This window comes from Chrysemys picta, chromosome 4 (genome assembly GCF_011386835.1).
Source record: "Chrysemys picta bellii isolate R12L10 chromosome 4, ASM1138683v2, whole genome shotgun sequence".
NCBI classification, from domain to species: Eukaryota; Metazoa; Chordata; order Testudines; family Emydidae; genus Chrysemys; species Chrysemys picta.
This window is the reverse complement of record NC_088794.1, coordinates 87,054,663-87,079,856: the sequence shown is the minus strand read 5'-3', so window position 1 is coordinate 87,079,856 and position 25,194 is coordinate 87,054,663. Positions and strand designations below refer to the sequence as shown.

Here is a 25,194-nt window from a genome sequence, read left to right as displayed (position 1 = left end):
GTAGTCCAGAATATGCTGAACTGAAGAACTGGTTGGTGATACCCCTTACTGCCAAAACCAGGTGGAAAAATGCCTCCATTTAGCAAGGTAAGTTCTTGTAGAAGACGTTCTAATATTTAGTATGATCTTTTAAACAAGCCTGCTCTTGACTGTCTAGCCATGGAGCATTCATGCAGTTAACTGAAGGGATTGTAGGCTTAGTTGGGGTAGGCAACCGTGATCCTGGGAGATTAGCTCTGAATCTAGTGTAAATGAAATTGGAGGTTTCACTGACAGCACCAGGAGAGTGGAGAACCAGTGCTGATGGGCCCCGCTGGGCTACAAGTATGAACTCTAGCCTGGTTCTGTTTTCTCTTTAGTAATACCCCTTTGCATGTGTCATACAGGATGGGGAATTTTCCTGTGTGAGAACTGGTGTAAGAGAGTAGCTGATCCAGACTCACCAGAAAGGTGCAACAAAGAAGAAGAGTGAAAACCACCTTACCATATCCTGCCAAGTTGCAAATTTGATATAAGGTCATCAATACTGTTTGAGGAACCCACTAGAGGGAAAATCTTGCTTACCACAGCAGAGTGGGGCCTCTGACACAACTGAACTCTAAATAGGGAACTGCTCTACAATTTTCTGCAGCATGTGGTATGGGCTCAACTATTCTTGCACTAGCTAGACGCTGCAGTTACTATACAAGATGGTGACCGGGTTTGAATTCTTACTTGGAGTTACCTTTTCTTCTCACTGATAGATAGAGAAGTTAACTCTCTTATTATTGCATGAAAATGTGTAATTATTGCTTCAATTTCTTCGGAAAATACAATACCCTGAAATTAGCACAGAAACAAAATGCAGTATTATAAGAAAGGTGTTACAAGGCACACCACACTTGTATAGCATCAATGTAATATTGAGATCTGCAGTTTGAGTCACTGTACTTGAAGTATGATTAGTGTATAGTCCAGGGGACACAAATTAAAGTTTATTCTTTTTTGATTTGTGGCAAGATGTTTCTCTTTTGAATTGCTGATAATTACAATTAATGAACAGGAGCATAGGATTTACCATATCAGATCAAGCCAGTGTCTATTCAGTTTCTTGCCTCTCACAATGGCATCAGAGATACTAGTGCACATGGCTAATTATGCATCAGCGATACTACAGAGGAAAATACTATAGAACTGGACACTGAAAATTTCTTTGTGGCCCCTAGTAAAGGTAGTCGTTTGGTTAACATGGTGACATTCCCCCTTAAATGATGAAAGTTACAAAGAAATTTAAGAATGTTTTTGAACTCCGACTATATTTTATGCTAAACTTGATAAACCCAGTCCCATGTGCTCCCGAATATCAACAAGAGACTGCAAGTGATAGTGAGGATTTGCATCAGTATCAAGCTTCAGCTGTGATAAAATGGAGCTCCTACCTTCAGACAGGGACAAGTCATCAGCTGGAGACACCAGGTCTGCCTGGATATCAAGGCCACTGCTCAGCCGTGTGGTAATCTGATTTGTCAAGATAACCTGCAAACAGGAGGAAAAATGAATAATTATAGCTACTGCAGGACAGGTAGCAGCCCAGATGAGAACTAGAACATACAAAGACAGACAGACAACTCCACACTTTGACCTTTATCAAGTTCATTTGAAGCTACTTGCAATAACTCAAAGGGATATTGTAAAAAGCACAACAAACTGAGGAGACTTTTAAAGTTAGTCAAAGACAAAATATTACCCACCCTGTATATCAATACTGCCTTTTTTCAAGAGGGACTGTAATGGGGTCCTGCCCCCAGAGAGAGCCCCCTGTGCATAGAAGTGGCATTGCAGGGATTCTATTGCCTGTCATTCTGTGATCCAGCCAGGTCATCTTTCAAGTTCAGTCACCCTTCAGGGTAACAAAAGTCCAACTGAAAATCCAAACAAATGATCCTCCCCCCTCTTGGGCTATGCTGAAGTTCCCTGCTCTTCACCCTTACTCCTGAACCCTGCAGAGTTCTTCTTTGCTCCTGCAGCTGAGCATTGCCACCTAAGACTCTCCCCATGGAGGCTCTTTTCCTCCTAGTAGGCATCCCACTGCCACCCTATATATTTGCATGTGGCCTCTGCACTCTCTATTTCTGACTGAGACCAGGAGAATAAGTGCTGAAATACAGCACCATGAGAAAAGCTATTGTCGTCATATTTCCACATTGATCAGAGGTAGGCAGCACTCCAGATCTCACAAGGTAGCCTGTTTTCATAAGGTTTCCTGGAATATTTTACTGATTCAAGAGGTTTCAATAATAATAATTAATAATAATAAAACTTAGCACTTATCTAGTACTATACAAATATTAATTCCTGGCTGAGGGGATGAACCATTAGCAGTATAAATTCAAAGCTCAGTTATTTTTTTCCAATGAGAGATAGAAACAAACTAGTACAAACATATAATGCCAACTATACAGGGAGACTGACTGGGTAAGTGTGGATCTATTGCAGTGTAATCATTTGGTGGTAATGTAAGTGATTACCATTTCCCCAGAATTACCAATAATTGATCCCCACTCTTGGAGACTAAGAAAAGCTATAGGCATGGGTCTAATCTGCTAATAGTTGCACACGTAAGTAACCCGACTCCATGCATACTCCCATTGAAGTTACTGGACCAGAGCTTCAGCTCTACCTGACACAGTGAAGGAAGGCACAAAGGTGGCCTAAAGGCTGCTCTAAGTTGCACCTAGGTGCAATGGCCCCCATGAGCCTCTTCTGGCAGATGGGCATCACCATAGGGCAATGACACTACCACAACAACAACATGCTCCCTGGGCCGAGTACTAAGAGGTGGATTGGCAAAGAGATGGCTCCTTACACTAGGGGAATTCCCCAATAGCCAGTTACGTCAGCATTCTGACTGCTTTGTAGCACCTGAATGGCATCCAGCAAAATGCACAGAGGGGACTGTGGATCTTCTCCAATAGGAATAATCATGAAAGTTATGCCTGTGTGTTTGCAGGACTGGGTGTTAAGGCTGTGACAAAGTGAGGTTTTTCCCTTGTTATGTTGTATGTGAGCATATGTGAGTCTTACTGTTTTGCATGAATACTGTGCATGCCTCAGTTTCCCTGTGTATTGAACCAATGCCTAGGTGGTGGGAATAAGAGTGTGTGACTTTTGCTGAGACCCTCAGGGGCTGGTGAGGCTGCTCCAGCTGCCTGCACATAAGCTATGGATAGTGCCCTTTGTAACCTGGACTTGCTGCGGGAAGCGCACGGTGTGAAAAGGGATACTGAATGCTCTGAGGTCAGACCCAGGAACGCCGAAACTATGTAAGTTTCTTGCCCTGGTGACAGTGTGAGGCATGCTACACCAGAGTCCTGACTGGCTTCATACAGAGCAGCTCCAGAGCATCGGCCTGGTACCTCTGTGACAGGCTCATCGTGAAAGTTTATTACAAAAGAGAAACCCCAGATTCAAGTAACAATCTGGTACACAGCACTAATGACACTATCATCACAAGAACCTCAGCACAGAGCGTGTACCTCAGATACCAAGAGAAAATAAGCTATTCAAGGGGGTGGAAGAGTCAGGCGCCTAGAAACCAGTTTTGTGGTTATAATAGGACAAACCTTGATTCAAATGATAAGGTAGAACCAAGGCACAAGCCTGATAGAAGCTTATAGAAAACTCTGAGTAAACAGAGGCAGATGTAAAGGGAGGGATAGAATAGATTTCACATCAACATTATACAGTTTGAAAGGGAAACTGCAATGATTAGTTGTAATACCTTAAATTAAATAAATATTTGCTACATGTATATATGTATTCTGGTGTGGTACAATGTTTTTATTGGCACAAGTTTGCACTGACCACATTACTCATAAGTTTCAAAGGCAGCCATGAGTGATGCAGTCAACCCAAACCTGGGCCAAGATAAACAAAATATGATGGCACAGTATAAAGTTTATGTCATAGAACTGAGAGAAAAGCTACTGTATTTAAGATTTTTTTTTAAAAAACCTAGAGGTACCATATTTCATATCCCCCCTCCCCCTTCCAACGGACTTTATGGGCTTCAGACTGAGAGAAAACTAGAAATTGCATAACTGGACTCTGTACCTTTCAGGTTGGTCAGCTCTCCCCATGTCAGGGAATCTTGTGGCACTGGTTTGGATGGAGGATTGTAATCCTCTTCACCCTTCGCTTTAAAAAACCAGTCATACCTCTGATTCTTATCTTCTATGGGACTAGAGTGCACTTTCTCTCTGAATAGATCATCAGGGATCATTCCCTATTTAAGCGTGTGTAAAGTGATTGTAAAAATGGCACATTTTTACTCAGCTACTCTGGCCCTGATTCAGGATGACAATTAAGCATGTGCTCAAGTTCCACTGACTTCAGTGGTAGTTGAGCAAGTGCTTAAATAGTGCCCTGAGTAAGGATACTTTTTGAAACTGGAGCCCCGTGTGTATTCAGAAAGCTTATTTCTGTGAAAAAAATAAAGTGACACTATTCTTTACCCCTCTTGGCCCAACAGAGCTGGGAGAGACAGCTGGATTCTACTCTAGTTCAAGCATAAATTAACAGAATTGGTAATTAGGAACCAAATGTAGCGCCAAATTATGCTTCAGTTACACTTGTGCAACCCCATTGCCTGAAACGTCTACCCTCAGTTATAGCTGTGTATCTCCAATGTTATCAACCAGTAGTACAATTCTGGGTCCCCAGCTTTCCCAGTTGAGCCTGATTTTCAAGGCTGTTGAGTACCCTCAGCTCTCCTTGGCTTAAATTGGAATTGTGGGTGCTCAGCAAAGGGTGGCAACCAGGCCCAAAGTGTCTCAGGCTGGGCAGCAAAAAAAATGAGGCCATTTCTGAAAATGCAGGGCTTCAAATATAGACTCACGAGTTTAATACAAAATTCTAAATAATGTACCCATACATAACTATTTACTGGATATAGTTAGAATTTTTTACATTTCTAAAATAGGATTTTGGTACAACAGAACATCCCATTTGTAAACAGCAGCAGCACACGAGGCCCCACATCTCCCCTGTGTCAGCAGGCCACAAGTATTAAATTCCTTCAATGTCCTCGTCACCAGCTTTAAAAGTGCACTTCATCTTTACCTCCTGATCCATATAAATGGCTCACCAGCAGCTGCTGAGCCTCACAAACAGGTGCGTGAGGGAGTCACCACAGCCTGAGAGCAAGAAGAGATTGAGATAGACTAAGGAAGGGTGGTGAGATATGGCCATGCGATTTCCTGCTGGGGTGTCGCACTTACAGGTAGGGAGGGACACACGTAGTTCTTCAGACAGGTCCCACAAAACCTAGTGCTGGCCTGACTTTAAGGTCCAATATCTCACAAATACACACAGAAAACTGGAAAGGTCAGGATATCCATTTTTCATCGGTTATATCTCTTGCCTGAAAGATGTCATCTCTAATTATGCAGTGCTTCCTAACAACATGCTGGAGCATTGATCCAGAACTTATTTAGTGGGGGGAGGTGCTTTCAATCGAGTCACCATGCAACGTTCTGAAATTTTCCTTGGAGATCTCCTATCGAAATATTGACCATATTTTACTCTGTTTAGTTCATGAGACTTGCCAGGATCACAGCCCAAGTGGGTAAAGAAAGAATCAGTCCCTTCTGTTGTGGGCTCTCCTAACACATAATGGACTTCAGACCATGCAGCCCTGGCTTCAATTTAAGAGGCACAACTCAAATTACTAGTCCATTATCTTCCAACAGAGCTTTCAACAGTGAGAATTCTGTTATGCAACATTTTAACGCATGAGAGATCCTATTGTCTGGTATCAATTAACCCAACAAAGCTCTCTCTCATTCTTATTAGAGTAATCATTACAGAGCAAGGGAACAGGAAACACCACCTTCCCTCCTTCACCCCCAGCTAACCCCAAACATCTGCAATAGGTGATGGGTTGTGTTATAGTTTTCTGTTCCCTGTTCATGGTAAAATCAATATGAGGGGCTTCCCCAGCCAATGACTGTACATGAATAGAAAACACCCTCTGCAACTAAAACTAAACTAAAAAGGTCAGTTGGATAGGTCAATGCTGCTGGAAATTTGTCTCACTTTCCTGCTGAGTTCAGTGAACCACTGCCCCTTAACCTTTGAGCATGGCCAATTTTGACCAGTATGGCTAACAGTTTAACAAGTGAAGATTTGCAGTCCAGAGGCTGCAAAACATGATAAGATTGCAAATACTGTTGAAAAGTTTATTTAGATCTATTCAAATGTCAGAACCATTTATTGGAAAAGTTTGAACTTCTTAATATCTTAAAATACTTTGCAATTAGTTTCTCCCATAAGAAAGCTAAGTATTAGTAGCAGCATATTAGCATTAGAGTCTAAGCTCCTTGGGGCATGATCCACATCTTCCTTCCTGCTGTAGCTGTAAAGCACTATGAACAACTCAGGTGTTACAGAAATAATTAACAATCCTCTATTACAGATAGGGAAACTGAGGGACAGCAAGGGCAAAATTTTCAAATGTGGGTGCCTAAAGTAAGGTATTTAAGAAATATTTAGGCTTCTAAATCATTTGCCTGCTTTTCAGAGGTGCTGCCACTGTACACAGGAACATAGGGGATCAAGCCCCCAAAAGTGTAGCTATATCCTGGATGGATCTTATCTACCTGTAAGAGATACCTGAAGTGCACAACTCTTCTTTATGCTTTGGCAACACTTGTACAGCTCATCATGCCAACAGAATCTCCCACAATTTAACTGTCTTGGCTGGTGTTCTGGGAGCACGTCAGAAAAATCAGAAGACATTTTTAGGTGCCTAAGCTCAAGCACCCAAGTTTGAAAATGCTGGCCTTAGTGAACAGCCTTTGTAAGTGTAAAGCCCCTGCAGAGCCTGGGAGTGAGTTGGCCTAGGAACTGAAATATGACTGCTTTTACATGGAAGAATAAGCAAGCTATTTTTTGTTTGGTTATTTATACAGTATAATTTCTCAAGTACTCCTCCTGCCCTCCCAAGGACCACACTGAAACTACTAAATCTGACTTTGTCATCCTTGTAAATGCAGTTAAGTAAATAAGTCATTCTCTGTAAACTTGTGGTCTCAGCCTCCTTGTTGGTTTATTGCAAAATTAAAGGGAGTTCAGCACAGAGCCATCAATCAGTAACCAGCGGAGGTATAAAGCCTTTTGGAATGTACTGAGAGGGGCGGAAAAACCCTCTCATGAAATGGCTGTTTGTTAAGAGAACAGAGTAAAATTTCCCCATTTGACATGCAGCATCATTTAGGAAAACTCTTATTAAAGGCTTCCTGTCGAGTTGGAAGAGCAAGCACAAAAACACAAACAAAAATCCAGAACGATTCTGTCCTTCACTAACGCATGTTCTTTGTGTTTTTTTACTGCACTCCAGCAGTGCAGTCAGATCAAGCGGTACAAGTGACAGTCAGTCTGCAAGGGTAGGATGCTGACTCAGCATGCTGGGGAAGGGGGACACAAACTTTTTTAATCCCCAACATTTCAACGTTGTCCCTATCGAAGAGATCAGAGTTTAACATTCTACATTCCTGTCACTAAAGAGGCATCTCTCCCTTGCCCTAGAGCAGAGATCTTTTAATATGCCACATTCAAGTATAGTCAGTACTGTTTATAATGGACTTAAACAATGATGACCATTGTCTAGGTTCTGGTGGAAGGAATGTGCCCAAAGCAGGAAAAGAAAAAGCACAAAGCCAGATGGGAGCGGCACTGGGGTTACAAATGGAAAGATGGAGTGGTGACAAAACTGAGGTGGGGCACAGTTCATAGACTGATGAGAACTTCAGCCCTCTTGTAGGAACCTGTTACAGCTTTTTTTGATTGTGATGATGACTAGCATCAGCCTCTGTACAAGGGGAGCAGTTGTATCCCAGCTAGCACAGGCAGTTGGAGAAAGGGGATACTTACTGACGACACAGAATTCAGACTAGACACTGGATTAGCATTTCCTTCAGCTCCAGCCTCTCTTCGGGTAGTCAGGATTAGTAGCCACTTGCCACAAAGACTGTTTAAAAGTTGCCCATGACCTCAGAGAGACTTACTGTAAATCACCATATTAGCAGCCTTTCAAAAATAAAATAAAAAAAATCAGCACCTTCCGTGGAATGAAGGAGTAAGGGACATAGAAAGAGAGAAGCTGGAGTTGAAGTATCAGAACAACCAAGCAATACCAGAGTTTTACTGAAAGAACTCAAGGGCTCAGAGTTGTGATGATGGCAAGTCATGATGCCACAGGGGAAACCAGGTTTATGTGACCAACAGCTTCTACCATTAGAAAGACTAGGTGGGTGAGGTAATATATTTTATTGGACCAACTTTTGTTGGTGAAAGAGACACGGTTTTGAGCTTACACCGAGTTAGTCTTCACTTGTTCTTCAGCCTCAACCCTTATGATAGAGTTTAGGTATCTCAGAGGAAGTGTGTTTGGGGCAGAACTGTTCTAGGGAATCAGGTCCAAATGCATGTGCACTTACAAAAATAGGGTTTTATGTCCTTATATTCTCAGGAAATTTAAAATCTCTCTGGGCTCATATGAATCAAATACACAATGAAAAAGCAGATTTTCACCCTGCTCAAACCCAAAGCAAAAAAAGACACTGTTTCACCACAACAACTCAGTTCCCTTCTCCCAGGTGTCCATCTAGTCCTATATCTAACCTCTGGCCAGCCCCACTAGCTTATTGAGAGGGAGCTGGCTACCATACCCAAACAGTGTCACCACCAATCTTGAAATTCAAAGGACAATCCCAGTTTTTATGACATGGTACTGAATTTTCACGAGATAACTTTGTATCTCTGCATCTTGACACTATATTACTGTGATGGCATAGTGTCCTGGTGCAATTATAGGAGCCACCATCTAAACATTACACAAAAAAGAAAAAAATAAGAACAACCAGCCCAGGCAGATCATCAGCCAAAACTAGAGAACTAGACTGAAGGGCAAGCCCTTGAAGTCAATGGGACTAATCACATACTCAAAATTAAGCATGTGCTTTAGTGCTTTGCTTAATCAAGGCCCAAGTTAGAAAGGGCTTTATACAGCAATGCTTTTATGTGCTGTATTGACAGTCAGTGTAGATCACAGAGGAAAGTGACAGGGGTCCTTTGCTCCTATCCTAAGGAGCAGACAAGCTGCCATGGTCTGCAACTGTTGCAGTCACCAGATGAGTTTAAAGGAAAGCCTGATAAACAATGCATTAAAGCCGTTTTACCAATTTGTGAAAAAGCCATGAGTAACTCTGGTGAGGCCCACATTTGAGGGAAGTGGGTGGATGTTTTTAGATGTGACAATTGAAAACACTGAAAAATCTGGGGCCTCCATGCTGAGAGCTGACAAGAGAGTTACCCTCAAATTCCAAACATGTCTCCCCAGAAATGGGTATAATTCCCTGAATTTTAGGCACCCACAAACCAACAAAAACCAACTCAAATGCTTCCCTCCCTCCCCACGCAAGCACCACCCATCTTGTCTGAGCTGAGTTTTATCTCTGTGTGTTTTCAGCTGTGTCTCATCAAGATAAAAAATGTTGATTAGACAGTCCAATAGTTGAGAAACAATGCATAATGAGTAACTTCTAAAGGAATTGTACTGACAGAGTGGAGATCTAGCATTCAGGGCACTTTGCCCAAGGCTGCTAGGGGAAACTGATCTTATTAGACTTCTATGATGGAAGCTGAACTCCTACTTTGTTACCACCTCTCATCCACCCAAGATCCTCTGCTCTTCTCCTTCAGCAGGGCAATTCATAGTGGCACAGGCTACTTAGAGCCACTGGACTTCATTGGACAGGGAAGAAACCAAGGAACTTTTCAGAAACAAAACACCCAAATGGCCACTGTATATTAGCTCCAATTTATTCTGTTTTATACAAGAAAAGTACAGAGTTATGCAATTCCATTCCAAAAGCCTGCTGGAGAGGCAGAGACTAGCTGCAAGTCTGTGCCAAGTGCTTAAAAATAATCACAAAAAATTAATAAAAGTTCCACAGGAAGAAAAAAACAAAACAAAACTCAAAAATGTGCGGTTGTCAGGCAGCTACATGTCTTGAAGTTGAAACAACTACCACCCAGAGATAGCCCAAGGTCTTTTGCCTTTCCTCTTCTCTGAGCAAGGAACGCAGCCAACACAAATGTAACCTTCCAAATCTAGGCTCTGGCACCCCTTCATTGTGCTTCGCAAAAAGACCTATGTGCCTGGACAGGCTTCACATCCAACACTCTGTGCTTCTGCAGCCTGTACAGACCTGTTTGCAGAGACATGCGCAAGACATTCCCCCAAGGGCCAGGTTGCTCAGGTTGCCAACCTGCTTTTACACCCTGCCAGTCTCCCAGAGCTCTAGGTTAGTTTGACCAGAACTTCCCGCCCCCCCGCCAGAAATCTTTGCAGAAGGACACAGCTTTCTGTATGGAGCTCTTTTCTTTGCAGTTTTGTGACTACAATAAGGCAACTGATATTGGCCAGGCTGGAGCGGAGGAGCCAGCAGTAGGCAGTCCTACTCTAAAGCCAATTGTTTGACCAAAATCTGCTTCATTTTCAAATAAGTAAAAATCATATGGCAGGTTGATTGTGGAGTTTGTGGTGAATGTACAATTTCCTTAGCAAAAGCCTATGCTTACAAATCAACCTTAAGCCATCCCTCATTCCAAACAAGTAGCTTTGTTTTGGAAGACTGAAGAGGAGATTGGTAGCAAAGTTGTAACCCCTCAACTCTAGGTCATCAGTTCCAATACAGCTCAGGTTAGTAGTGACTAGACGATGTTATCTTTGATGAGGGGAGATCTAGACATGGCTGCTTCCATGGCTCATGTTTGGCAAAAAATAGTGTGACTTTTTTTTTCCAATTTATTTCATCTGATTCTGCACCCCCCAAAATTTCACTTTTTTGTGCAATTTCAGAAGACTAGAAATGTTCACACTGAAACATTAAAAAAGAACTTGAAAAGTCACTTTTGCTTAAATATTCACTCTGCTAATTTTCACCAGTGGGTTGGTTTGCTGATTAGAGACTTCATGCTCTAGTTCAGAGGTTCTCAGGACAAATTTTTTCGTGGCCTCAGAGTGCAGCCACCAACTCTTGTTGGGGCCACTTTCACACTTTTTCCTAAAATACTTAATTAGCTTCCATCATGGGCCTCTGGCAAAGCTGATACACAATGTACTGTATTCTTATTTGACTCTGAGAAGTGTGTGAGAAAGACACTTCCTATCATAATACACACATAGGACCAGAGAGGTGGAGCACAGATGGTACGGCCCTGAATTAGAATGGCTTAATTCACCTCTGTAACTCCCTGATTCTGGGCTACTCTGGGGAACAATAAGGCCTCTGGTAAAAGTCAGAGCAGCCTTCAGGGCTACTCTAATTTATGGCAGCTTTACTCAACTGCCGATTGACAACTTCTCCTTATGCCCCATTGTCCCTCAGCATTCTCCTATGCCAGGGAATGCAAGGGGAACAGTGTAGAGTTATATACACCGGACTTAGCTGCCCCTGTGCTGTGGGCATCCTCCTCATGGACCGCCCACACCCATTTGCAGTCAGTGTTTGCTACTGGAGCAGTGTAAAGAAGGTACCCAAATCTGGCCCAGGGACTAGTTTTGAGATGAATAACCTTGTATGGTACATGTGAGCACTCATCAGGTCAGCTTTGGGGTAGGAAACTTGGAAGAGGAGTGGGCATGACTAGCACAGTCTCATCTTGTGGCAGGATGTCACACTGTGCATGTGCAGTTTCCAAAATTCACAAACTACATACAATCTGTTGTACAATCTAAGGGAAGTGATAGATGATCAGCTGACTGGCAACCCTCCCCACTTGGATTCACAGACTTAGACAATTAAATGAATCTAACGACAAAGTATGCACCACGCCGTACGCCCAATAAAGCTTCTACTACCATTCAACCCCTCTTTTTGTGTCCTGAGTCTGCTGAGTTGAGGTTCTCCAAGTTTCTGTGATAGGCAGCAGAACTCAGATAACTGTAGGGATGTTTGTTCTTCCCTACCCAGTACTGCTCTGTGCTCCTCCAAGCTTAAGTGGACACCTACTGTAATATTAATAAATACTTCATTGTTCTTCACATGTTCACATTGTTTTACTATTAATATGTCCTCACAGCCTCCCTAAAGTACAGTAGTTAAGTCCTATTTAGTCTACAAATGATGTTACGGATTCCAGGGTGTTTTTCATAATAGGGGCTTTCCACAATGTCCTTGACGGAGGTTTCTTCTTCCTCTCACACTATGCTACAGCACCTGCTGCCCTCCATTGAAAAGTGAATGCATTTCAGGGCGAGAGAATTTAGTTCTGTATGTATATACAGTGCTTACCCATAAAAACTTGCCAGTTGCCTAAACAGCTAAGTAACATGACTTCAGCATTTGTAGTATTCCCTACATTAAATATAGGGAAGAACAGGAAATTCTGCAAACCTCCTCTCTATTTATTTGAGGTAAGATTACCACATCTGTATAGCCTTTTGGAGATCCATTGGGGGTGAAAGACACTGTATAAAAGTATGATTATCCCATCAAAATACCAATGATTTCCACAAAATTCAGAGAAACTTATGAACAAAGCAAGAGCTGCACAAGTGAATACAGCATCAGTCAGTGCAATCAGGCCCATTTGGAGAAACAGTCTCTCTCTCCAGTAACCCCAAAGTGTTGCAAACACTTCAGCCACCATCAGCTGGAAAGGATGGAGGATTTAACTCATCCAGTAATAAATAGTTGTTGAATAAACATATTCTATCCAAAACCACTGTCAGTTTTGCCTCTCTCTATTCTCACGCTCAGAAATATACATGGAAGGAAATGAGAAGAAATAGCTGTCAATCATTTGTATTGTGTATATGCCATATGTGTGTACCACCCCATCCTGGTAACTAGCCTAGTGAATGGGGGAAAGCAATAGACATGGTAAGTCTTTTGACATACTTTCACATGCCATTCTCATAAGCACCTAGTGGGGCCCTGCAAGAATCAGTCCTGGGTGAGACTCTAATCAATATTTTTATTAATGATTTGGATAATGCAGTGGCGAGTATGTTTATAAAATTTCCGGATGACACCAAGCTAGTGGGAAAGGGGGCTGCAAGCACTTTGGAGGACAGGATTAGAATGCAAAACAACCTTGACAAATTGGACAATTGGTTTGAAATCAACAAGCTGAAATTCAATAAAGACAACTATAAAGCACTACATTTAAGAAGGAAAAATAAAATGCACAACTACAAAATGGGGAATACTGGCAATACTGTTGAAAAGGATCTGGGGGTTATAGTGGATCACAAATTGAATCCATAATGTGATGCAGTTGCAAAAAAGGCAAATATCATTCTCAGGTGTATTAACAGGAATGTCTTAGGTAAGACATGGGAGATAATTGTCCTGCTCTATTCATCACTGGTGAGGCCTCAGCTCTTGTACTGTGTTAATTTCTGAATGCCACACTTGAGGAAAGATGCGGATACACTGGAGAGAGTCCAGAGGAGAGCAACAAAAATGACAAAAGTTTTAAAAAACTTGCCATAGAAGGAAAGGTTAAAAAAACTGGGCATGCATAGTCCTGAGGAAAGAAGACTGAGGGAAGGCCTGATAACAGTCTTCAAATATGTTAAGGACTGTTATAAAGAGGATGGGGGAATCAATTGTTCTCCATGTCCATGCTCAGTTACAGCATGGACAAGAAGTAATGGGTTTATAATCTGCAGCAAGGGAGATTAAGTTAGATATTAGGAAAAGCATTCTAACTATAAAGGTAGTTAAACTCTGGAATAGGTTTCCAGTGGAGGTTGTGGAATCCCCATCACTGAAGGTTTTTAAGAACAGGTTGGACAAACCCCTGCCAGGGATGGTCTAGGTTTACTTGGCCCTGCCTCAGCACAGGGAGCTGGATTTGATGACCTTGAGGTTCCCTTCCAGCCCTATATTTCTATGATCCTAAAGTGCTGATATCAATGCACTGCATTGCATTTATCATGCACCTTTGTCACTCTGACCACTATTCCATCTCTGCTAGAACTACTTACAATATTCCAGACCTCTCAGGAGCTTCATTCACCATTTAACAAAAATCAACTTACAAGATGTTTCCATCACTTCCTCAAAATATGAAATTCCCCACCCCACTCCAAATATCAGTGGTGCAAAGGCCAGGCAATATTCAGTCCAGCACCACTGACATGCCCAATACTGTGTGATCTATTAGGGCTGGGAATGGAAACTTTATACCACTGGACCAGAGAATTTCTTAAACTCGCCACTGGGATAACTAGCATTACTTCCAACCTAGACAGCAAAGTCCCTATAATATAAAGTTGCAATATTTTTGAGCAAAGAAAAGTTGTTTAGGTATTTTTTTCACTGCTTCCAAAACTTGTACAGTTGGATGGTGATAACTAAGACAGTTGGCTTTGTAAGCAGAAGGATATTAAAATGTCAAGTTTCAATGCAATTTTTAAAACCCTGTAAAGCATTCCTAAAAGCTCTTGACCTGCAAAATGTGTGTCATATACAGAATGTGTGCTGATGTGGTGTGAAGATTTTATTTTCACTTGTGTGAGATGATTAGCTCCACCATTTATGCATGTGTCCATCCCAACCCCCCTAAAAAAAACCCCCAACCTATTGTAACTGCACCACCAAATGCGCTATATTCTGCATATAACACACACAGAGGTATATAGCTGGACAGCTCATAAAAAAGCAGAAGACAGACCTGAGTATACATGATTGCTTGACAAGCATGTCTTATATGATATTACCCAGAGGGAAAACGAAAGTGGCCAAGTTTCCTTTCCTGACAGAAACAAAAAAATGGTCTTGCTGATTAAGCTATTCTGGGGTTTTATCAGAGGCATTTTCTTGGGGTTCTGTGCCTTATTTCTAACTGCATTATTAAGAATCACAGTCAGTTACTGCTTTCCCAATAACACTGGGGCTTATGTTTCTTTTAAAAATGACAACCTTCTATTTATTAACTCGCCTAGCAGACAGCTAGTCCTTACTCTGGAAATATAAATTACCCCAGACCTCTGAAACTTAGAGCTAAGGATGGAAAGTGAACTTAGAAAAATGCAGTGTGTCATTTTTGTGCTGAGAATGCAGCATGACACTTTTGGTTTTCCTCTTTCATAATAAAATAAAAATAGCATTTGAGATTGTCCGAGAAACAGTTCAGAACCGTAAAAAAAGATGTGCACTAGCTACCTTCTCACCCCTAGAGGTGACCCTTACAGTCACTGCAGTAATATATGAAAGAAGGGCAGTGTGGGTGAAGCTTGCATGACCACTGCCTGTACTGCACCTGGAGGATACCCAGAGGACTGCATGCTGCAGGGCTGTTTGAGCCAACATTTCACTGGACTATGTTAAATTTAATGAAAGGTTGCTAACAGTGAAATATGTACAAAGAACTTGATTCAAATTCCTCTGAAGTTAATGGGAGTCACTCCACTGACTTCCAGGAGAGGGGTCTACAGGAATGATTAGTCTGTTCAACTGACATATTAAGAACTAATGTATAATGACTGAAAAGAACATAAACCTCATCACCTTTATTCAGTACAACACATACCTCTCTGAATACATACTTGCATTTATTTTTCTGTCTTTTTTTTTTAAGTCACTGAAACTACAGCAAGTTTGGGGTCATGAGCTCTGGTAAAGTAACTATGTTGCTGCAGTGCTAGGGATGCTATCCTTTAGGGTAACATTTTGTGATGGTCCTAGATGTAGGATATTTCAGAATTCCAAAGGGAATGCTCATTAGGAATTAAATTTATAGGGCCAAGTTCTGCTCTGACTCTAATGGGGTTGCACAGGGTAAACATCGGAGCAGAACATCACCTATTGACACTCTGGCTGCATATCTTACTAACTATGTATAATGGCAGCAGTAAAAAACGTCTGGCATTTCCTTGTTAATAAGCTAGGCTTTTGCAGAGTTGCAGGATTGAATGCTCAAGGCTGCTAGCAGCGTATTATACAATTTCTTTTGTTTGCTGCAAATTTGACAGGATAGTGCTTTTTCATTGGCCTCCACTTCATTTGCTTACTCCAAAGTCTTCACAAATTCAATTTGCAGTCTCCGCTCAGGAGAGGCCCAGCACTGGACTAGCAAGAGATGCTGTACGTTACCACTGAGGTCCATTGGTTAAGTTTTGTGGGAGTGCAGGAGTAGAAAAGTAAATTATGCTGTAAACCAGGAGTATTGAAGTGCACTGGTGGACCTTCATATAGCGCCCATGACTGGAACAGCAAGTTGTGCTACCAGCCAGGAGAAATGTAGTGTATTGACAAAGATGTGTGGGAACTCAGCAGTGGGACAGAATAGGCTGCCACAGGTCAGGATTGAGGCATATTGGCAGAGATGTGTAGGAACCCAGCACTGGAACAGTAAGGGGGAGATGCAGGTCAGGACTGAGATGTACGGGCAGACAGATACAAGTCATCAGCACTGGAATAAAGGGAGTGCTGATAGTTTAGTGGGGTGCATTAGCAGAGCAGTGTGTGTAACAGCTTGAACAGCAGCTGCCTGCCTACACTGAGTCTAGCTAACGTTTATCATGAAAACTACATTCATATAAAATGTTTAGCTATGTGCTAATTTTGCAAAATGCCTTGTGTGATATAAGCATTGCAATTTCTGCAGGCATAATGGCAATTGCAATATATGCTTCAAGCTATGCCGTCTGTTTTCCTGAGATCATCAAAACAAGAATCAACTAGAAAACTGTTTGTTGGAATTAATAACACTGAAAAATCCCCTTAGCCATTGGCTACTCCCCAGGATTATTAAGGACAACCAACTGACTGTAGTTTGTTTTACTTTTTGCCTGCAAACATTGCCACATTTTGAACAAACCTGACCTGCATAGTAACTGTGTATGTAAATTTATAAGCACAAGGAAACAGAGAGGGAAGTTTGCTATTTTATCTTTAACACACCTATCTAGCAGAACATTTGATATGTATCTTACTACAGAATTTAGGCCAGGATAAACAGAATAGCTGATGTGCTGGGGAAAACATTTTGATATATTTTTTTAAAAATTACTAATTTTATATTTCATAATGAGCCAGGTTAATCCTAGCTCTTACGCCATGGATTTAAAGAGAGTTAACCAAGGAAATGTTTGATCCATTGCTTGTCTCTCTCTGCTTTCATTCTTTATTCCTAAAGACATTTGCAAGGAAAGATAATCTTTGGCTAAGAGTTCATCTTCTCCTACTCCTGAGTCTTCACCTGAAGCCATAATCTAGTAGTGATAGGAGCAGTCTTGGAGTCAGAACTCCTAGTTCTAATTCTAGTTCTGACCTTGAGCAGCTGTAGCACCATAAACTAGTCACTTAAATTTTGTGCCTCAGTCTCCCAAGCAGGAATAATACCTACCATAGGAGTACTGTGCGACTTAACAGTTGATGTTTTCAAAGTACTTTGAAATCTTTGGGTGAAAAGTCCTGTACAAGGAAAAATTACTGTTGTAATCCCCTCAACACGGTTGATGTGGAGGTGTTTTTTGTAATTTAAGCAAAAGTATCCCAGTACTGTATGTTCTGTGGGTGTAGCTGCATGCCTTTAAGTACTGTAGATGGAAGTTCTTAACATCTTTCCCCACTCCTTGAGATGTGCAACAGACTCAGTACCACTACTGCATGTACTGGGGTTGGGAAGGGAAAATGGAGAAAATTTGCCTTTGGCTTTGTACCTCTCTGCTCTAGGATGTGCATATGGCTGTGAAATGTTAGTTCCTTATTAAAATAATATTAGGGTTTTTTTAATGTAAGTTTTAGCTTGTGATTCTGGCGTGGTGAATTCCTTTTGTGGTTCTCTTGTGGAGGGTGTTTCAGAGAAGCGTCAACTGTTTTGCAAGGCAAGGAGGACTTTGGGAGTTCCAGGGTGGTGAAAGTTAAGAAATAACAAGAACCAGTGTGAGGCATAAAAGCTAGAAGAAGTGAGTGTGGCCTATAACTAAGAGCAGGGCAGAGAGGCACGATTCCTGGTTTCTAGTCTCAGCTCTGTCACTGATTTATTGTGTGACCCTGTGAAAGTCGTATCTATTACTTGTAAAATGCAGACAATAGTTACCTATCTTCCAGAGTCCTGAAGACTAAAATGGGCCTGATTTTGACCTCACACCAGTTTTATAGCTATCAGGCTAGTTAAGGAATCAGTTGCAGATGGTGGGGCAGTGTGGGAGAAGACTACATCCCATTGCAGAGAGAGAGGGAAAAAAATCTGGTATTTCAGAGAGACGAGCCCAAATCACAACACCAGACCAAAACACCCTGGAAGGCTGAGGGAAGCTCAGATTCAGATGTGAACTTTGGCTGATCTCTTTAATAGGTTGAACCAAAATGTCAAAAGAGAACTTTCCCAAAGTTTGGATGTTTGAATTGAGATCTAAACTCTGTGGCTTGGGGCCTCTTTATAAGTATTTTGAGAAGCATAGGGAATATTGATGTAGAAATTGAGGAAACTGGGGGGCCTAGTTTAAGGAGGATCCTGAAAGCTAGGAGGGAGATTTTGCACTGGACTGTTAAATGGACAGGAAGCCACTGGAGCCTGATCACCTGGAAACATGAACATGTCATACCTGTAAAGAGACCAGCTGTTTTATCTTGTAAAGACTGAACTTACAATTCTGAGAGACCATGGCAGCCAAAGATAGGAGATGCAGGGAAGTATGTTAGCACCCATTTACAAATCCCTACTACAATCTGGTTGTTTCAGAAAATATGTTCTGCTGTTCAGGACGACTGGTGCCAAACATAAATGGGAACAGCAGAATGAGCAGACCTCTGTTCAATTAATACAGCACTTCTAGGACAAGATGGGTCATCAGGCCCTATTGCTGGAGCCACAGAAAGTGCATGGAGTTCCAGAGACTTACTGTCCTCCTTACACTGTGAGTAACGTGGCAATAAATAAAAGATTTGTTCTCTGCAAGAAGCCATTTCTCCCAAAAGTACCAATCTGTTAAACTTGATGAAAGTGTGCCTGTTATGGGCAGTAAAATAGCATGGCATGAGGCCACCACAGAGGTCTATGAATGACTGTGTAACAGTTACCAACAGGATCATGAAGGATTTCAAAGTATGGTAAGCTGAAAGCTACTGATAAAAAAAGCACCAAGAATAGATCTGGGCCCAAACCAATGATCTAAATGTCCTTGAACTTGCAGGAAGTTTGGCTCTCATTTAGTAAAGATTTGAAACTGTAGAGTTCTTCCACTGCATGAGAGAGATGAAAACAGTCCTACTTGGCATTGTCTTCTAAATGTATAAATCCATTATATTTGACTGAGGAATTTTTAAGTTAAACTGTGTTTTATCGAAGGCTAGGTAGGCTAAGTGAAACTAGATAACTGTTCTATCATCTTATAACAGCTGCAGTTTCCAATCTGAGGCAGATGAAACAATTAGTGATGATATCTGAAGTGTACATAATTTCTGGATAATTAATGACAATCTGTGGGTCCCTTGGCTGCTCCTCAGGGCATCCTCCTCCTCCCAACTAGTCATATATTCCCAAGAAATATCATGCATGTAATTGAATGTGTCTTAATTGTTTCCTTTGTCTGAAAAAGAAACTGAGGGCACTTTGACTACCTGAATGAATCTGTTCAGTTTCACTGTCTCTTTTGCAAGTGCCTCTGCTTAAACACTGTTGTATAATTTACAGTACATGCTCCCCCACTAATCAAACTCTTACAGGTCTGAGCACAGAAATGGAAGCCAAAAACTCGGGAGTTCAAATTATGCCATTGACTCCCTCTGAGATCTTGGTACTTAGTCTCTCAGTGCCTCAGTCTGTGTATCTGTAAAATAGGACTAATGCTTACTTCACAACACTCCTATGTGGTAAGCAAGTGCTGAGTAATAGCATGTCCCTATACCCCCATTGTCACAGTACACTAGAGAGGACTGTCTTGTAATTCCCTATCAGACAGAATAAAACAAACACTGCTGTTACAAACCTCTCCTAAGTCAAAGACTTGCATGCTGTACACAATCCCTAAAATGTGATTTTATTGCTGTTATAAGCTGAAAATTACATGGATTGTATTAATGGTGCTGTATTTTCAGCTGGTATGTACAAGGTATTTCTAGAACATTAATGCCTTGTACATTAGCCAGATTATGTTAATTGTCTCTCAACATTCCTGTTAGCCTGTAATTATAAACAATGGACAAAGAAAAGTTAATCCATAACCAAAACATTTTAATGAGGAGTACCAAATAAATGTATACAGCTCCATTAGTTCTTGCCAGCTTGCGACGACTGACATGAGGATAAGTTTAACATGGAGCATTGTCACATGGTTTGTGACAGAGGATTGTTCCAGAAAATTTACTGAACTAAAAAATCCCCCATAAGATACCATCAGTTGTGAATGACTTATAAACTGAGTAGGAACAGAACACAAGCCAACCGTCTACCTAAGGCATCTTTTTATTTGTATTTCTTTGTGTAAAACATTATTTGACAGGTCAATTTTTGAAAAGCTCAAATATGATGATACTGTATTAGTCCTATTTCCTGTTCCCCAGATCATTTTGGGAAAGGAATGCATTCTTTTCTAGCAGCCCTTTTCTTCCAGCACAGCCACATAAAGTCTCAAGTCTGACTGTGCTATTCAGGCAGCCAGAACAACTTAGGTCAGCCTGAATTGGAACGTTTTCCTCTATCAGCTCTCTTCATTTGAATCCAGAGCTGTCAGCTAGGAGACAACTTCTTCCCCACATGGGGAAGGGGTGTTGTTTAACTGTCCCTTTCCCATGTAAGGAGAGAGCTGGGGACAGGGAATTGGGGCTGGTATAGTGCAAATCTCAGATGTTTCAGTTCAGAGGACACCTGGTGAACTTTTCCTTAGTTTTAGTCTGTGTGCTTTGTGCCCTCTGGATTTCTCTAAGAGTTCATTACATGAAGCTGGAAAACTCAGCCAAAAGCAAGGTTTTGCCTGGTTTTGGGTTGAGACTATATCTCAGATAGTTTTGGAACAAAACAGACATAACCCTTCTTCCTCCAAACAATCTTTGACATGCCGCACCTTTTTGTGTCTTTTGGGGTAACTTGCAACCTTCCCCCACCTTTGATGTCTTTGGGGAATAACCAGTATCTCTTTCCTCCCACTACATCTGGCATCTTGGCGGTTCAGCTGATAGGTCCTTCAACTCCCCACAAATTCCTCATAAACAATCTGTGAAGCAGGCAGTTCATCCCCAACCTCATTCTTCAGTGTAACTGGGATACAGTCTTCTATTCCCTGGGTTTACTGTTCTCCATTGCCACTGCTGGGGGTGCCCTAGAAAGTGGTGTCTTGTAATGTGAGGGAGGTAATCTAACATCCCCGTGCCTCAGTTTCCCAGTCTATAAGGCAGATATAATCATTCCTACCTTGAGAACTTCTGATGAAAGATGGGCTAGTATTATCATGTTTTCATCAGGTTCACCACATTTATTTTGTGTGTGTTTTGATAATCATATCAAAACATGTCCAGAACCATGTTTACAAGGAGTCCTTCAGACAGAGCATTTTTAATTGCAACTGTCCTTCCTCTACTACGCAAGGATACAAACCTTTTTATCATTTTTGAATGGCTATGCAGTCTTTGTGTGGTCACAGTGTTGACGTATATTATTATACTCTTTGTATTTCTTGTCACTCTTGTAAGACAACTAGGAAAAAGGTTTAGGCTCAGCCATGGCTGTTTGTATGCTGTCTCTAAATCTTAGCTAATAGGTGGTGTCAGCTGTTTCAATTTAGGATCCATGGTGCTTTGTGGGGGAGGGGGGGAGGAGAGTATGTGCTTTTTTTCATCTGACATAACAGGGTTGCAGTCTAATTCTAATTGAGGAATCAATTACATAAGGGAAAGGGCTCCAAAATGGAAGTGTGTTGGAACTAAGCCCCCAATACTGTTGAATTTGTAGTGCAAACAGGCCTAATTGCAGCAGGCTAACTTTATCTACATTAAGTGGTATGGTGCAGTGCTGTCAAGTTGAATGATTTTATAGTGAATCTCATGATATCTGGTGGTTTTCTTGAAGCCCAGCTCCTAAACTCATTTGATTATGTGAGAATCTCAGCTTTCTCTAGTTCTCCTGGTGGCAGAGAAGAGCTGGAAAATGTGAACTCTCGAGACTCTAACTGGAAGGCAAATAAAATACCTCCAAATGTATTTATTTAAATAAAATCTCATCTTTAAGAGAGTTTCGTGACTTTTGGGGGCCTGCATCATGATTTTTGAATACTTGGATTTAGCAATTCTTTGTTAGGTCTCACATGGAAAAGAAGGAGATAGTCCCAATCAATGTTTTCAACTCTGTCTTTAATGTCTTCAAAGAGTTGTGATGTGTAAGCAGAATGGGAGGGAGTGTGACGAAAAAAGCCTTTGACTTGTTTACTCACACACAGAACCTCCTTTGCTTCTCTGGGTCTCCAGAAGATGTTATTGTGCAAGTTTACAGTAAAACTAACAACTAGCTCTATTAAGGTTACTTTTCTACCTGCCATTTTCATTCCTGGCACGAATGTTCCTGAAACCAAATCCAGGTAAATAACATGCTCAGAGGGGCTCAGGAATCCATTGTACTTTGAGAATTTGGGCCACTGTGATAACTCTAGATATTGCTGAGTAGAGATAGGCCTGAGCCATGAAATTCAGATCTGTCGCTCTCTAGATTTACCCCCCAAGATTTTGTGCAGACCTAAAGAATGATACAACTGCAAGGTAACCAATGGGGGAAATGAAACAAGGCATTTCTTTCTTCTATATATCACTTTACTCCATAAATGTGTATATTTTCTTCTTTTCAGTAATTCGTCTGACTACATCTACTTTCAGGGCATGCAACCAAGACTGGGAAACGAATCTTTAAAATTGATTTGGATTGACAAGTTAATAAATTATTTATATAACATTCAAAGCAAAGAGCAAACCAGGGCCTCCCTCCTCCAGAAACATCACCTCATATAAAATTTTTCACCTCAGACTTCAGAAATGAAAAGGAAGCCACATTCTTTTCCACAAGCACCAGGATAGATCAAAGAAAGTATCTAACAGACTGTTCTAAGACTTTGACCTGGTACAATGGACATTGTCAAGCACGTTTGACCTGTAAGGTTTATAAATATCTCTAAAAAGCAATCATCAAAAGGGATGCAAACACAGCCAAAGACTCTGATTCAGGAAAGTACCTCTATTCTGAAAAGTATGCATATGCTTAATTTTAAGCATATGCTTAATTTTAAGCATATGCTTAATTTTAAGCATATGCTTAATTTTAAGCATATGCTTAATTTTAAGCATATGCTTAATTTTAAGCATATGCTTAATTTTAAGCATATGCTTAATTTTAAGCATATGCTTAATTTTAAGCATATGCTTAATTTTAAGCATATGCTTAATTTTAAGCATATGCTTAATTTTAAGCATATGCTTAATTTTAAGCATATGCTTAATTTTAAGCATATGCTTAATTTTAAGCATATGCTTAATTTTAAGCATATGCTTAAGATCAACTGACTTCAATGGGGTTAAGTGCTTTCCTGAATCAGGGCCAGCATGAGTTTGCTTAGAAATTCAAATGGATGTTAATAGTAAATTTTGGGCAGTATTCACACAGTTTTACTTAATGCCTGCAATAGTGAAGGGACTATTAGAAAACAAAATACTGTGGGCAGAGATTGAATCTTCCTGAATGCGTAGATTGCACCTAACATACGTAGAGCCCTCCTGGATCGCAAATAATGTATAAAATAAAATAACAGCTGAAATGTAATGGGGACATGTGGAGACCACAGAAATTATTTCTGATAATTAAGAGGGTATGAGATAAGCAGTTAAATTAAAATAGGCATATTGTCAAAAATAAATATTATACATGTCTGTAAACCAATGTGAAAAGCTCAAAAGCAACAAATTATCAAACTAGAACACTTGGCAACAGAATAGATGTTTACATAATAGACATTACTGAGAAATAATAAAATAAAAGTCAATATCATATGACAATGCCTGACTATAAACTATAAAGGAAGGACAGTGAAGGTCTCAGAGGTAGTAGAGTAGCATTATATCTAAATGATTCCATATAATCTATTGATATACAGAGTGTAAGCGGAAGATATCACAGTGGAATCTTCATTAACATAAATCCAAGTAATTAGAATACAAATATACTACTGGTCTGCAGCTCAGGAAAAGGATGTTGAGTGCACAATGTTGAGGAAGATCAAAGAGGCAAGTAAGTCTAACACGATAGTAATTATGAGTGACTTCTCATCTTCCCATACATAAGTTGGTTAAATGTCAAACAGGACAAGGTTTCGAGATGCAATTTCTCAAGATCTTAAAATTGATTGCCTTTCTGGAATAGCTAGAGGTCAAGAGGTTCTTCCTAAGAAACTCCTAAGAAACTCAGAGAAGTTGAGTCACTATAATTGTGCCACTAGATAAGTGACCACAATTCCACATCATCAGGGGAGGGAAAACATCAAAAACTAGCTTAGTTGCATTAAACTTTAGAAAGAGGAATTTCAAAAGAGAGAGAGAGAGCGCGCGCGCGAGAGAGAGAGAGCTAGTGAAAGGCTCTAAAATCAAAAGTAAAAAAACTAACAAACCCCAAACCTATAGTTTTGACATAGAGGCTACCTAAAAGCATACTGTAACAGTCTCAGATGGCATGCATGCCCCTGAACATAAAAAGAAACAGCAAGGCAAGAGGTAAGCCAATAGAGCTAAATGGCAAACTTCAAGAGGTTATTGAGCTAGACAAATAATTTTCAGAAAATTGAAATCCAAACCTAGTGTAGTCAATGGAAAGGAGAATAAACTTCAACAGTCAATATGTAAGAAGGAAATTTGGAAGGCTATGATGGATCTTGAAGAGCAAATAGCCAAAGGCATAAAAACAAACAAGAAATTATTAAAATGCATCAAACGGAAGAAGCCTGAGTGAGAATCCTCAGTGAGTCTGCTGGATAACAAGGGAGAAAAAGTAGCAATTAAGGAGGATAAGGACCATAAGGAGAAACTAAGTGATTCCTTTGCATCAGTCTTCACCATGGAGAATGCTGGGGAAATACCTGACCTGGACCTACGCTTTTTGGGTAACAAAGATGACACAATACCAACAACTAGTGCATTGAAGGGAAAGATGCTAGATCAAATG

At 40.8% G+C, this 25,194-nt stretch overlaps 1 protein-coding gene across 18 annotated transcripts in view; it reads right to left on the bottom strand.

Annotated features, from left to right (window-relative positions):
- RAD51B (RAD51 paralog B) overlaps nt 1–25,194 on the bottom strand; it is a 682,929-nt gene that overhangs the window by 305,756 nt on the left and 351,979 nt on the right. For all 18 annotated transcript variants that reach the window (XR_010600611.1, XR_010600612.1, XM_065592927.1 and 15 more), the window contains one exon: nt 1,419–1,515. Coding sequence is in view for 16 of the 18 variants with exons in the window: in XM_065592927.1 (XP_065448999.1) it covers nt 1,419–1,515 (97 nt within the window). In the remaining 2 variants the exon portion in view is untranslated. The remainder of the gene's footprint in view (nt 1–1,418; nt 1,516–25,194) is intronic.